Source organism: Pezoporus occidentalis, unplaced genomic scaffold (assembly GCF_034315485.1).
Source record: "Pezoporus occidentalis ecotype Australia unplaced genomic scaffold, CSIRO_AGI_Poc_V1 ctg22, whole genome shotgun sequence".
NCBI lineage: Eukaryota > Metazoa > Chordata > Aves > Psittaciformes > Psittacidae > Pezoporus > Pezoporus occidentalis.
The window spans coordinates 1,736,418-1,750,144 of NW_026914072.1; the positions used below are offsets into that span (position 1 = coordinate 1,736,418).

At 42.7% G+C, this 13,727-nt stretch overlaps 1 protein-coding gene across 8 annotated transcripts in view; it reads left to right on the forward strand.

Annotated features, from left to right (window-relative positions):
• TEAD1 (TEA domain transcription factor 1) overlaps positions 1-13,727 on the forward strand; it is a 165,078-nt gene that overhangs the window by 43,335 nt on the left and 108,016 nt on the right. For all 8 annotated transcript variants that reach the window (XM_062620189.1, XM_062620196.1, XM_062620193.1 and 5 more), the window contains one exon: positions 12,466-12,719. In XM_062620189.1, the coding sequence (XP_062476173.1) occupies positions 12,572-12,719 (148 nt within the window). In that variant the 5' untranslated portion in view covers positions 12,466-12,571. The remainder of the gene's footprint in view (positions 1-12,465; positions 12,720-13,727) is intronic.

Genomic DNA, 13,727 nt, shown 5'->3' on the forward strand with positions numbered 1-13,727 from the left:
TGCCACAGTTTGGGATTGTTTCAGTACCTCAGCAGGAGAGTGTTTTCTACTCCCTTGTAGAAGGTGTAAGTCCTGCAGCATAAAAGCATCCTTCCTTCTCAGGAGACTCTTATTTAAGATGTCAGAAATAAATTTTCCATTATGGAAAAAATGCATGCTATAGATCTGTTGCTATCTGTATGAGACAGTCATACTGACTAAGTAAAGATGATGCCAATGCATTCACCACCTCTGTAAGGATAGGTGTCGAGGCAAATGTTGAGATGGAAGAAAGAAGTTGGTGTGTAGAAGTGCTGTGTTAATAATGCTCATTTCCTTACATAGGAGGCTTCCTTTGTGCTACATAAACAACTCAGAATTTAATTTGGCAGGTAATTTGTCCATAACACTACTACTAGCAGTTGGAAATCAAAATGAGTTAAACTAGTTTTATTTGACGGCTACTGCACTTACAAACAGAATTATTGCTTTGTTTTTTCTCTATACACAAAAACACAAGGTTGGGTTTCCAGGGTTGGCTTGCGATGAAGACAAGCCACTAGACATGTTGTGACTGGTCGACATGCACCCCAAGTGCTATCTGATCTCACATGCTGGTTTCTGAAATGTCTTTCTGTTTAGAGTCAGAGAGAACAAGGTCAGAGACCTGGAATTAAGTCCAGCCCTGCAAAGGGCTGTGGTGCTGTGTTTTCACCCCTTCCTTTTTTTTTTCTTGCAATTCTACATCCTATCAGCAGAAAACCACAGCCTTTCCCAGAATGAGCCTCCCAGTATTATCACTTCTCTGTTTCCAGGCTCCTCCAGGGCTGATAGGCAGGGCCTTTTTCCAGCCAAAACAATTGCTAATGGAGATGTGAGGAGCTCCATTAAACTTGGAGTGATTATTCATATGTATAAAATGGTTCTGTGTTGGCAGAATCAGAGCCCAGGGCGGTAGCTCAAGTAGTAAAACCAAAGCAGAATAAAACTGTTTTCTCCAGATTTTGCCTGGTACAAAATCAGCACATTTGGGTAAGCACAAGGCATTCACAACTTTCTGTAGCAGCTGTAGAGGGATAGAGCTTATGGATGATGTTTGGCAAAGTTTCTTAACTTGCAAAATTAATTTTAGTTAAAATTTAGCTCTTTCAACAAACGTTTGAGAAAGTACCTGTGTATGTGTTTGCACTTAGGCAAAGGAGTGTTTGTATAACATCTGCAAAGCAGAGAACAAGTGGGCTTGAGGAATAAAAGGTGCTAGTGCTGGATTCCAAGGGTGGCTTTGGCCAACTGAATTTAGTAGTTGTTAGTCCCAAACTGGCCTTTATCCTGCTTCATAAAAGAAGGGTCCTTCTTCAGCTTGGAATAGGGAAAGGGTTAATCTTGTGGCTATTTCTTGTTTAAACAAATGCACCTGAGTAAATGAAAGAAACTTTTACTTTACTGTGCCTTTTTCGTACCTTTTTAACAGAATACTTAAATTATTATATAAAATATTTTTTATATAGGTGAAAGTTTTATGTTACATATGAACCAGTCAGACGTTGGACCACCCTTCAAATAGCCTTGGTTTTCCCTTTCCTGACCAAACTTACATAAAGTTGTACAAGCAGGTGGTTTTCTATCCCTTTTCCCGTCTCACTGAGAGCTGTTAGAGTGAACACTCATTTTTTTGCAGCCATTATGGAAAAAAACCCTTCATCCTGAAAACAAGTTAATAAAAAAAGCGGGGGGGGGGGGGGGTGGGGGAAATCTAGTGTTGGCGTAGAAAGCCGGTTAGTCATATGCAGGGAATAGAAAAAGAGAGCTATGAATGTGAAGGGTTGGATCTGATTTCACAAATGTCTCTCTGACATGGGAACTCCAATAAAACCGAGGAGGCTTAAGGAATGGGGGGGGAACAAATGGTTTCAGAGCTAGATCTAGACATAATGACTTGCTGTCAGGACCGTCATATGTGTGAGCAATGTGTCATATGTGGTCCCAGCAGGAAGCTAGTAACACAGCAGAGATCAAGGGCGTACTAAGTTCCAATATTTGTAATACTTGGTATTAATAGTTCTAGTTTGGCTTTTGGGGTACAAAATAAGTAGTCGTGCTCAGTGACGCTGTGGGAAGGCAGTTACAACAAACTACAAAGAAAAGATCCTGTTTGCACATATGAAAACTGCACATTGACTGCATTTACATCATTCACATACTTCCAGGTAGATGGGTCTGAAACAGTGGCAAAACCACCATTGCATGCATAAGATGCTTAATTACGAAGGTATTCAGGGTATTTGTGTCTGTATCCAGATCTGGGTGCCAAAGTTATGTGTATGCAGGGGTAGGGAGAGATCAACACCACTGGAGCTGAAGGAGGGCCAGCATCTGTTTCCTTTGGGCTTTTATACTGTAATTCAAAATTTGTGGAGTAATGGGGGAAGGCACTAAGCCTCTGTGCAGACTGAGCCCCCCTACCTTACCCTTCACTGGCTGACTGAACTTAAGGCGTTCAAAGAGTAGACGGTTGTTGCATGTAAGCAAGAAGTGTATCTATTTTTGTGTCACTTTTTCCAGTTTCATATATAAAAAAACCCCAAACTGTATGCTAGTTTTGTTTCTCTGTTTACATGTGTTGGCAACAGAATAAATTATAGTGAACTGCCAAACACAAGCTCCAATAAACATGCCCCAAGCAAAGCAGTGGCTGCAGACCTTACCCTGAGGGTCTATACCATGGCTTCTACTTTGAGTCTTGGGGCTGGGGAGTGTTTCTTGGAGAGCTGCATTGTAGTAGTTTGGAGGCTGGTGTTTTCAGTGCCAAAGAATTGTCATCTGGCCAGTCCAAGCCACTTCACTTGCCATAGAAGCAGAGCCACTTTGGTCACAGACCATTCTAAAAGCTGAATGGTTGGTGAATGGGTGAAATATCAATAATCCCTACTTCACAATATAGCAGCTCTTGCCATAGAACAGTCACAGCTGGAATGCAGCTGGGGTAAGCACGTTACAGCGTTACACTGGTAATAAATGTTGGCGTTGCCATTCGCAAGACATCCCTGTTGGGTGACAGTAGGTGCACGATCAGCTCCTGCTGTAGAGCACAGCAGCTGGGTTGTTGCACAGTCACCTCCTGCAGTTGCAGGAAGAATGGCTTTTCCATCTGAGAGGTGGTAAATATTTTATCCTTTGCTTTGCTTCATGTTAGTAATTAGCAAAAGCAAGTCAGACATGATGCTCGCTATTCTTCATTCCGCTGAGTGCCAAGTCATATTTAGAATAATCTTTGTTGGTTACCTCCACAATGCAGTATTTGAACTGGGTTAAATCCCAGGAACACTCTTATAACGGAAACCAACTGGGAGTAAATGAATGCTAGCACCTAGGATGAATGTGACTGCTTCGATATCACATGAGGAAGGAATTGTTTGTCAAACAGCTGTGACCGTAATGAGAGAGAGATTCATAATGGGTATGTTAAGATTTACCTACCCAGTGGTAACTTGGTAATCAGTGCAGAGCATGGACCATAAGTAATGTGTAGCCCCTTTCAAAGCACTGCACGCTGGATTGCTGGGCACTAGCTAGATTTTGTGGATGGTTTGAAGCTGTAGCTGCTTGCAGAAGGTGTCCTCATGAGCCAGCACAAAGCTGACAGTCTGTGAGTATGGTGTAGTCACAGTCAGAATATGGTTGTTTCCCCACTGAGAAGATGAACATTTTATTAGTTGTATGAAATTTAAATTAATGGAAAAGAAAATTGGGTTGGAGTCACTGACTCAGCATCCTTAACAATTATTATATACCATCAAAAGCAGCTTTTGGGGAAAAAAGAAAATGAATGAGGCCCTCAGAGTTGTACGAAATACACTTTTCAGTTGTACAAAGAATATGCTCTTTGCAAAGGGAAGAATTATCATGTATTAACATCAGCCCACTCTTTGCTGAGTAATCTCTTTCTATAAGCAAAAAATGAGCAATTCAGGGAGAATGCACTGTTTCTTTCTAGAAATAGTTCTTATCCTCATTTCATATTTAGGCCTATATGCAGCATACTCTTGCAGATCTAAGTCATTCTTTGTTCAATAAGTTTGTGAAAAATACATATATAAAACTTCAGATGAGCAGGGTACAGTGTGATTTATATTTGAAGGAACATATCACTTTACTGATGTTAAGTTACATGTTTTTGGTATTTTGCACACTAGCATGGCACTGTCTTCCTGCTACTTTTATGAATACCCTGAGTGTGGTAGTTGAGGGGAAATAACTAACGTCTGAATTTACTCACTGCATAATTCGCTCCAGAAAAAAACCCATGTGCTCCTTTCACACATCTCTGTAGATGTAGATGAACTGACCATGTTGTTTCCTCCACAGACCCCCAAAACAAATCTGAAGTAGGTAGCTGGCAGTTAGTAGGTAGGTTGAATGCCAAGTAAGAAAAGATAACTAAAATCCTAGGAAAACAGAGCTAGTTTATATGAATTACAGAAAGTACATGGAAGCATCATTACATGTAATCATCTGATTGCCAAAAAAGCAGAGCATCAGAATTTCTCCCTGAAGTGTTCCTACAGTGAGAGAAAAACTTTTTATTTCATTTCAATGGCAGCAGTGAATTGCTGAATTAGTCTGCGAGTTTTAAAGGAATACTTTACCCTAGAAATAGGCTGCTTCTCTCTCCTGGTGCTTTTTCTTCTTAGAGGCAATAATTGCTGATAAGTAGATCTTGTAACAAAACTACAATATAAAGTCATTTTAAGCTATGATTTTGCCATTGGATGCTCTGTAAATGATTTACATTTTTATTATTTGCACTGTGTTATATACTTACCTCCTAGAACTAAATTATATATATAAAATGGCTCTGGAAGGTATCAGAAGAACTGACTACCCTGGATTTGGAGAAGGCTGAGGTTCTTAATGACTTCTTTACCTCAGTCTTCACTGGCAAATGCTCTGACCACACCACCCAAGTCTTGGATTGCAGATGCAGACACTGTCAGAATGAAGACCTTGGACCCACTGTAGGAGAGGATCTGGTCTGAGGTGGCCTTAAGAACCTGAACGTGCACAAGTCCATGGGTCCTGATGAGATCCATCTGCGGGTCCTGAAGGAGCTGGCGAATGAAGTTGCTAAGCCGCTGTCCATCATATTTGAAAAATCATGGCAGTCAGGTGAAGTTCCCGACGACTGAAAAAGGGAAATATAACCCCCATGTTCAAGAAGGGGAAAATGGATGATCCAGGGAATTACAGACCAGTCAGTCTCACCTCTGTGCCTGGCAACATCTTGGAGCAGATTCCCCTGGAAGGCATGCTAAGGCACATGAAAATCAACAAGGTGCTTGGTGACAGCCAGCATGGCTTCACTAAGGGGAAATCCTGCCTGACCAATTTGGTGGCCTTCTATGATGGGGCTACAGAACTGATGGACAGGGGTAGAGCAGTTGTGCAACCTGGACTTGTGCAAAGCCTTCGACACTGTCCCACACAACATCCTTGTGACAGGGACGGTGGGATTGAGTGTGCCCTCAATAAGTTTGCCGATGACACCAAGCTGTGTGGTTCGGTTGATACGCTGGAGGGAAGGAATGCCATCCAGGGGGACCCTGACACGCTTGTGAGGTGGGCTGATGCCAACCTGATGTGGTTTAACCATGACAAGTGCAAGGTCCTACACCTGGGTGGTAGCAATCCCAGGCACAGCTCCAGGTTGGGCAGAGAAGAGATTCAGAGCAGCCCTGAGGAGAAGGACTTGGGGGTGTTGGTTGATGAGAAAATGAACATGAGCCGGCTTCAGTGTGCACTTGCAGCCCAGAAAGCCAACCGTATCCTGGGCTGTATCAAAAGGAGTGTGACCAGCAGGTCAAAGGAGGTGATCCTGCCCCTTTACTCTGCTCTCATGAGACCTCACTTGGAGTATTGTGTGCAGTTCTGGTGTCCTCAACATAAAAAGGACATGGAACTGTTGGAACAAGTCCAGAGGAGGGCCACGAGGATGATCAGGGGACTGGAGCACCTCCCATATGAAGACAGGCTGAGGAAGTTGGGGCTGTTCAGCCTGGAGAAGAGAAGGCTGCGTGGAGACCTCATAGCAGCCTTCCAGTATCTGAAGGGGGCCTATAGGGATGCTGGGGATGGACTCTTCATTAGGGACTGTAGCGACCGGACAAGGGGTAACGGGTTAAAACTTAAACAGGGGAAGTTTAGAATGGATATAAGGAGGAAATTCTTTCCTGTTAGGATGGCGAGGCACTGGAATTGGTTGCCCAGGGAGGTTGTGAATGCTCCATCCCTGGTGGTGTTGAAGGCCAGGCTGGCCAGAGCCTTGGGTGACATGGTTTAGTGTGAGGTGTCCATGCCCATGGCAGAGGAGGTTGGAACTAGATGATCTTAAGGTCCTTTCCAACCCTAACTACTCTATGATTCTATGAATATATATATATAGTATTTTCTGGAAATCATTGCCATTTTAATGCCTCAAAGAATCAGAAATATCCATACACCTACACATCACAGCAACAAAATCACAAAACAAAAAAAAAAGACACCCCCCGCCCCCCCCCAAAAAAAAAACAAAACAACACACAACCAAAAGAGAGTACTAATTTGTTCTTAAGTAAAATAATATTTTTTTTTTTTAATGCTTGAATGTATTACTTGACTTGCATGGACACTGAACAGAAACTTTTACTGGCAAAGTAGATGCATAAAATCCTAATAGAAGTCAAGCTTCTGACTAATTCCGTATTTACATCAATCAATGCAGAAAGAGCTTGAGAAATATAGATGTGATATGCGGGGTTGGGCAGTCTGAAAGATATCTAGGAGGAGAATGGGGTGGCTGGGGATGAGGCAGCTTCATCTCCCAAAACTCCCATGGAGAGTACCAGCAGGAGAAGGAGCCCTCTTCTCCCCAGTTTGCTGGTTTGCCTCTCCCTCCCCATCCTACCTGCCTTGACGGGCTCCTTCACAGGTGGCTTTTGCTATTGATGTTTATGCAGCAGACTGCCCCACAGCTATGCAAGGAAACAATGCAGAGTGAAGGATGTAAGTCCACAGGTGGCAGGAAGCCTGGTTTCCCCTGGATTTCTGCCCTGCAGCTGACAAAGCTGTCTGGTCACTAGGACCTCTGTGAAGTCTCTTGGGTATCTGGGTTCCTCCATGCCTAGTCAAGGATGTGCTCTCACTGCAGGTTTACTGTCTTTTGGGGCTTTTTACATTCTGTCTTGATTGCTGAGTCTCATGGTATCATCTAGGTCATTCCTCTACCTCAATAGGGCTAAGCATAGCTGCATCATACCTGAGAAATGTTGGTGTCACCTGTCCTTAACAACCTATCTTCCCCAGCAGGTTCTTTAGTACCCCAGGCTGATTGCTTCTGATGTGTGACTGTTGGTAGCGCCAGAATGGTCTTCCAAATGCCCAACCTATGGTTTTCTTGCTGCAGCTGAGGCTCTTTGCTTCTTGCCCTATCCTTGGTAGAAACAGCCAAGAACTGCTTCTCTGCTTTGCTCTTACCTTTTCCTTGTTTGAAAGTGGTTATCTTCTCACATCAGTCTTCTTCAAATTTAAACAAACCTAATTCCTTTCCTGGTAGGTCATGTTTTCTAGATCTGATAACTTTCTTCGCCTGGATTCTCTCCAGAGCCTTAGTGCTTCAGCTGTGGATTTGCACTGTTGAACAAAGCAGAAGGAAAATCCCGTGGTCCTGTAACTTTTCAAACCTTGAAAGAAAATCTGCCATCTGCAAATTTAGAATTAGTTGGGTTTGCTCATCTGCCCATTATCATCTTGATGTTCATAAAAAACTGGTTGGATTCTTGGTCACATTTGTTTTTTATATAACTGAAGGTAAGATGAAGTTGTTCATGAACTAAAAATAAAATGTTCTTAAAACTTCAGCACATGAAATTTTCACATCAAGAATCAAGATTTTTCCAAAAAGCCTGCTTCAGAAATTTTGGGCTGTTTGTAAGAATTATTTGGCAGCCTTCTGCAGCCATTCATAGCCAGAAGGTCAGCGTGGATACTAACATTGGTGCTTTATCACCTGCAAATTCTTGCAGATGCCACTGCAGATTATCTCAAAAATACTGCACTTGTTCCCCTTCAAGAAGATGCAGTTTAGAAGTCTGGGGACTTCTAAAATATTTTTTCTCAGACATGTGTCGGAATCAAGTCATGTTTTAGTCTTTCTTGTATTCCTGCACCACTACCTGCAGAGCATTAATCCTTCTGCAGTGGTTATGCGATACCTCAGTGAAGGCACCATTCAGCAGCTGTACACTGAAATTCAAGAAAGTAAATTAACTGAACAAACAGAGAAAACAGTTTAACTTTTTGCAAGGTGCTGTAAAATAGGATTCAGCTCTGATGAGCTTTGGAAGACACAGTTTCCAAGTTAATTCATTGTGCAAGTATTGAAGGATGCGAAGCATATCAAGGCCTTAAATCTGCACTTGTCCTGCACTTCTATGAAGAGCTATTGATCTTGGTAGTTGGTCTGTGAGAGCAGCTTTCTGGGCAAGTCCAGGTTTGCACTGCTCATAAAATGAAGGCATAAGAGAATGTTTTATGCAAGCAAAGAAATCATTCACTTGATAAGATGTTGCAGACTACCATTTGGTTTTAGTTGCATTCATTGGTGTGATCAGCTCTGACAATAGTTATCCTTTATGTGAGTTTTTAAAATAACTTTTGAAGTTACTCTGCCTGAGTGAACATAATGAAAATAAGTTGTATCTTGTACTTCATGAAGCTGTATTGAATGGATTGGCAATAAAACATATTTAGAAAATCCAGTATTGTCATAGAATCATAGAATCACCATTGCTAAATGTAACATTGCGTTATTTGAGGGGGGAACGTACCTCTGTTGTACACAGAAAAATTGTCTTAACTACAGGAGAAAACCAGATATACCTACAACTGGTTTAACTGGAGAGAGTAGAAAGCAGCTGGAAGAAAGATGCATTCATGCTTGTAACCAGAAGAGCTTTATGCACGGGGGAAGGTGTCTTCAACTATGTGAGAGGGGACTGGTGTTAAAAGGGAAACTGAAGAGAGTCCTAAACTGCAGCAGTGTGCTTTAAGCAATCTTAGAAACTACAAAAAGGATAGCAAAAATCTGGGTTTTGTGCTGTGTTTGTTTTTGTTTTGGTTTGGTTTTGGTGGGGTATTTCTGGGTGGCATAAAAGTGTTTTAATTTTGTTAACAGAAAGTACAAGCACAAATTGTTTCTCTAAAAGTTAATGTGATAAAAAGCAAATACAGAACTCTTCAACTTGATCTGTTGATCTTAAGAACTGTGTGCAAGCTCTGCTTTTGGGGAAGATGGGGGGGGGGGGTGTTAATTGCTTCCAGGAGATTAACTCTTCCTCCACTGAAAGTCGGGTATTGTAAGATTTGGAGTTCACATATGTCAGGAAGGCTTGCTTTGCAAAACGTTTTTATCAGTTTAAGTTGGACTGTAAGTTCACATTTTTCACCTGAGTTGCATAGCTCATTGGAAATGTGCAACAAAGCTCATCTGTTGACAGCTTATATTAGTTTTAATAATCACATTGAACTCCAGCGTAACAGGTCTGAAATTTTTCATCACTGTTGGGTCCATAGAATTCAAATGGAGGAGGAGGTGGAATTGCCTTTTGATATATAGAGCTGAGCTGGAAGTGATTAACCGAGTAGCTCATTATTTTCCTGAAATAAGAGGGAGACATTTAGTGGTTGTAATACAAGGTTTTTTGGTCCTCTAGCTTGTTCTGCAGTGTCAGCATTCACCAAAATGGAAATCGCTAAAAGCAACCTTTAGTATGAGAGGTTTGGTTTTTTTTCTAGCAGGTTGCTCCCTGCCCCTGTTGTACAGATATTCTGGAAGCAGCACTTGGTTGTCTTATAGAGGCTGGAATGGTAGCTACTAATGCCTCAAGATGGTATCCAAGTGGGTAAAAAGGAATGGGAAGGGAGATAACACATTAGTGAAAATTCACCAGTAAACACAATGCAAGATGTAACATGAATATCAAGTAACATTAATTACTTTAGAGCCTCTCTGTTTTCCTTGTGTGCATTTTAATTATTATTTCAGCATAATGTAATAACAGGGGCTGGTTTATAAGATGATAATAAGACTCGAGGCTATGACTGTGGCAGATTTTGTAAGCAGAGGGTGGTTGGGCTGAACGAAAGATGCCCATGGCTGTGCTGTGCACTGTGTGCCATTGTGCCTGGGATCAGGGAGGGGAAGGATTTCCTCCCTGAGTCACCTTTGAAGAACTGACCCAGTAAGCAGTCCCACTTGGTGCTGTCTTTGGTGAAATGCTAAACTGTGGGTTTTGGTCATGTGAGGCCAATAAAATCTCCAGTAGCCACTGCACTGTGGCAGTAAAACTGAAACCCCCCTAATTATCCCAGTCAACATTCAATTGCCTCTCATTTACCTAAAATTCCCCCTGTATGTGAAGGCTTAAGTGCACATGATTGTTTCTGTCAGTATTGCTGTGTTTATGTTTTGGCTTCAAATCTTGAAAGGGTTGAACCAACCCTTCAGCCTTCTGAGAATTATGAAGCATGGTGTTTCACTGTTTTACAAAGGTTTACATTTCCCTTTTTGTGATGAGACTTAAAAAAATGTTGTACGTTTTGGATTTCCCAGAAAATAAGTGGTGTGTTTGGCTAGACTTCCCACGCACTTATCAATTGTGTGTGGTTCCCTGTGAATCCATCTGCTCCTTCATTATCAGTTATTAAAAGGCATTCAAGACTCTGATTAGCCTTGAGATTACTGGTGGGTATGCACTAACATTTTCATAAATTGTACTGAAATATTCAAACCAATGCAAAATTAAGAAATGTTTCTGTAGAAACAGACATGTGAGCGAGGAAAACAAAGGTTTGGGGAGTTTATTTTGCAGGTACCAATTCCTCTGAGCTCCTGTGAGAGCCTGGGGAAGTGGAAATACCCCATACCTTGCCTATCAGACTGGTAACGTTGGTTAGTGAGTCTGAGAGACTACTCCCCGTTTCCTCAGTTCCAGGCCTGTTTTCTTTCGCAAGGCATTGTAGCCTCTGAGGGACCGGACTGTCAGGTTTTGGCTATCTCTAGTGATTGGTTGGTTGGTTAGTTCTGGTGAGGGCTGCTGGAAATATTTCTTCTTTCAGGGACTTCTCTAGCCCAAAGGTTTTTCATCAGAGCTGCCACTGCCTGTGCTGTACAGCACCCCCTTTCTCCTCTGTGGGGTGAAAGCCATTCTGCCACTTCTCACCTGTTATTTTATGACATACTGAGACCCCACTGAGAGGCGTATCGGTGTAAGGATGGAGATGGGCAGAAGGGGAAGAGCCTTTAATCTACTTTCATCTCCCCCAGCAGAATGAAAATGTTATAGGTTAGGGTTTTCTGAGTATTTAGCTAACTAACTGGATTTTTAAGTGCATGTGCAGCTCATGCATGCATGTTTGAACACTCCCATCCGCTTAGATCAGTTAAAGTCACCAAACTTCTTCATTTTTCAAAATAAAACTGCATTATGCCTAGACATGTTGAGCCAAATCTGTTCCTGGTGTTATTTCGCTTGCTTCCCAAAGAATTACACCAGAGGTGAATTTGGTCTGGTATAGCAGCTTTTTTGCCTGGAGCAAGTCTTTATAGCAGAGTTGTATTTCTCTCAAAAATATAAAAGGAACACTGACAGATCTGCAGCTCTGGTGGTGTGAGCAGGTGCAGCTATATTAAATTATTTCTTATTAAATTGATTCAGCAACTTGAAGCTTGTAATTTTTGTTCTGCTATGGTTCTGTGACAGAGACTTTTAAAAACAGGCAAAGTATTTATCTTTTCTTGTAATTCCTTTCCCTGGTATTAAAATCTTGAAGATTTCTGTTAGTATGTAGCCCAGATTCTGACTGTATTATTTATTTGGGTAAGATCTGAAACTTACAGCCTGTTCCAGTTAATCACATTGAGCTGTGTCATCGCTAGTGTAATTCCATTTGCTCCACTGATATCCGGATGAATGTGAACAATAGTTTTTGCTTTTGTTTTTAGGTTTAAGTGGTTTTAGGCTCTGGTGGTCGCTGCAGCATAAACTGGTGTGCTTCCTTTCCAGCCAGTGGAAGTATGCTGATTTCTCTCCGCCTGAGGATCTGGCTCGTTATTTTAAGGGTGCCAGTCTTCAGCTGGATGAAATGTGCCACGTGCTGCAGTTTGTCCCAGTATTAAGACCCACCTTGACTGTGAAAAACAACCTGATGCTCTGCACACAGCAAATGTGGTAGAGTTCCCCTTCAGACAACTTATCTTTCCATCTCTGCTGATTTGAGGTAGAATGGTTATTAATTTTTTACTTTTCCTGAGTGCTTCCCATGCTTGTGTAATTGCTGTTACTGCTCAGCTGCTGTTAAGTTAGCATCAGAAGTAGACAGAAATGCTTGCCTGAAGTTCCATTTCTTTAATGCCTTTTTGGGTTGTTTGTTTGTTTTTTTGTTTTGCAGGTTTATATCCTTTAAGACTCCAGGCTTAGGCTTGGAGACCCCAGCCATCACCATTGAGCCCAGCAGCTGGAGCGGCAGCGAGAGTCCTGCCGAAGATATTGAAAGAATGAGTGATTCTGCAGATAAACCTATTGACAATGATGCAGAAGGTGTCTGGAGCCCTGACATTGAACAGAGCTTTCAGGAGGCTCTAGCTATCTATCCACCATGTGGGAGGAGGAAAATCATCTTATCAGATGAAGGCAAAATGTATGGTAAGTGGTACCCATTTAGCTGTTGGAAATTATTGTCCCAGTGAGAACTGCAAAGCCCAGATTGTTTTTACACAAAATCCCTGGCTCTGATTTGGTATTTTTGGAGTAAATCTTGAAGGAAATTTGTGAAGTTGAGGGAGCTTAAGTGGGGTTGGTGCTTTGTTCAGGACTGTCCAAACCAGTCCTTTCACCATGGGCACTAGGAAGCAATATTGGTGTAGAATTGGGTCTTTAATGAATGCTATGATGTGGCTGAATAGGAATGTTTAAAGGAAGCTTTTAAGCGTGTCACTCCTCAAGCATTAGAAAAAGTAAGCATTTTTCTTTATTTTTCAATAATGGTGAAGAAGGGGAAACAGGGAAACAGAGTCTGCGTGGTCATGTGGCAGAACAGGCAATATTAAACTGCAAAGTGATGAAGTTCTTGTTTTCAAAAGCCTCTTGATGAACGAGGCAAGTTAGGGGTGCTTTGTGCCTTTTTTTTTCCTTCCTCTTCCCTCTGTGCAAACTGCTATAAATCAGATGACGTGCTGACAGCATTCCGTAAATACAGGCTGCGCGGAGGGATACTGACATCTGCACGCACCAGCTCTCCAGCTTTCGCCTGAGCCCTCTCGCTCCTTTTCCAAACTTTTCTTTGTGGGCGGCAGAGCCCTTGCTCCGGTTCCTCATTCCAGGGGGTCTGGCGGCCTTGCCCCTACCTGTCCGGGCAGTCCGAGGCAGAGGGGCCCGGGGTGCGCAGCTCCGAGCAGATGGTGCTGCAGCTGCCGCCAGCTGTGCCCCCGCGCCCCGCAGAGGTCATGGAAACGGGGACACTGCTGCTGCGGCTGCCCCGGCCTCCTCGCGCAGCTGCCATGTGGCCCTGGCCGCGGCCACACCAACCGGCGTGTCTGCAACAAGAGAGTTTTGATGAAGCATCTCAGCTGCCCCTGGCAGAACGTTTCTGGGCCCCGGCTTCCTGCCTGGTGTTTGCTTGCGTTTTTCCCCCTCTTATTTCTCCCCACCCCT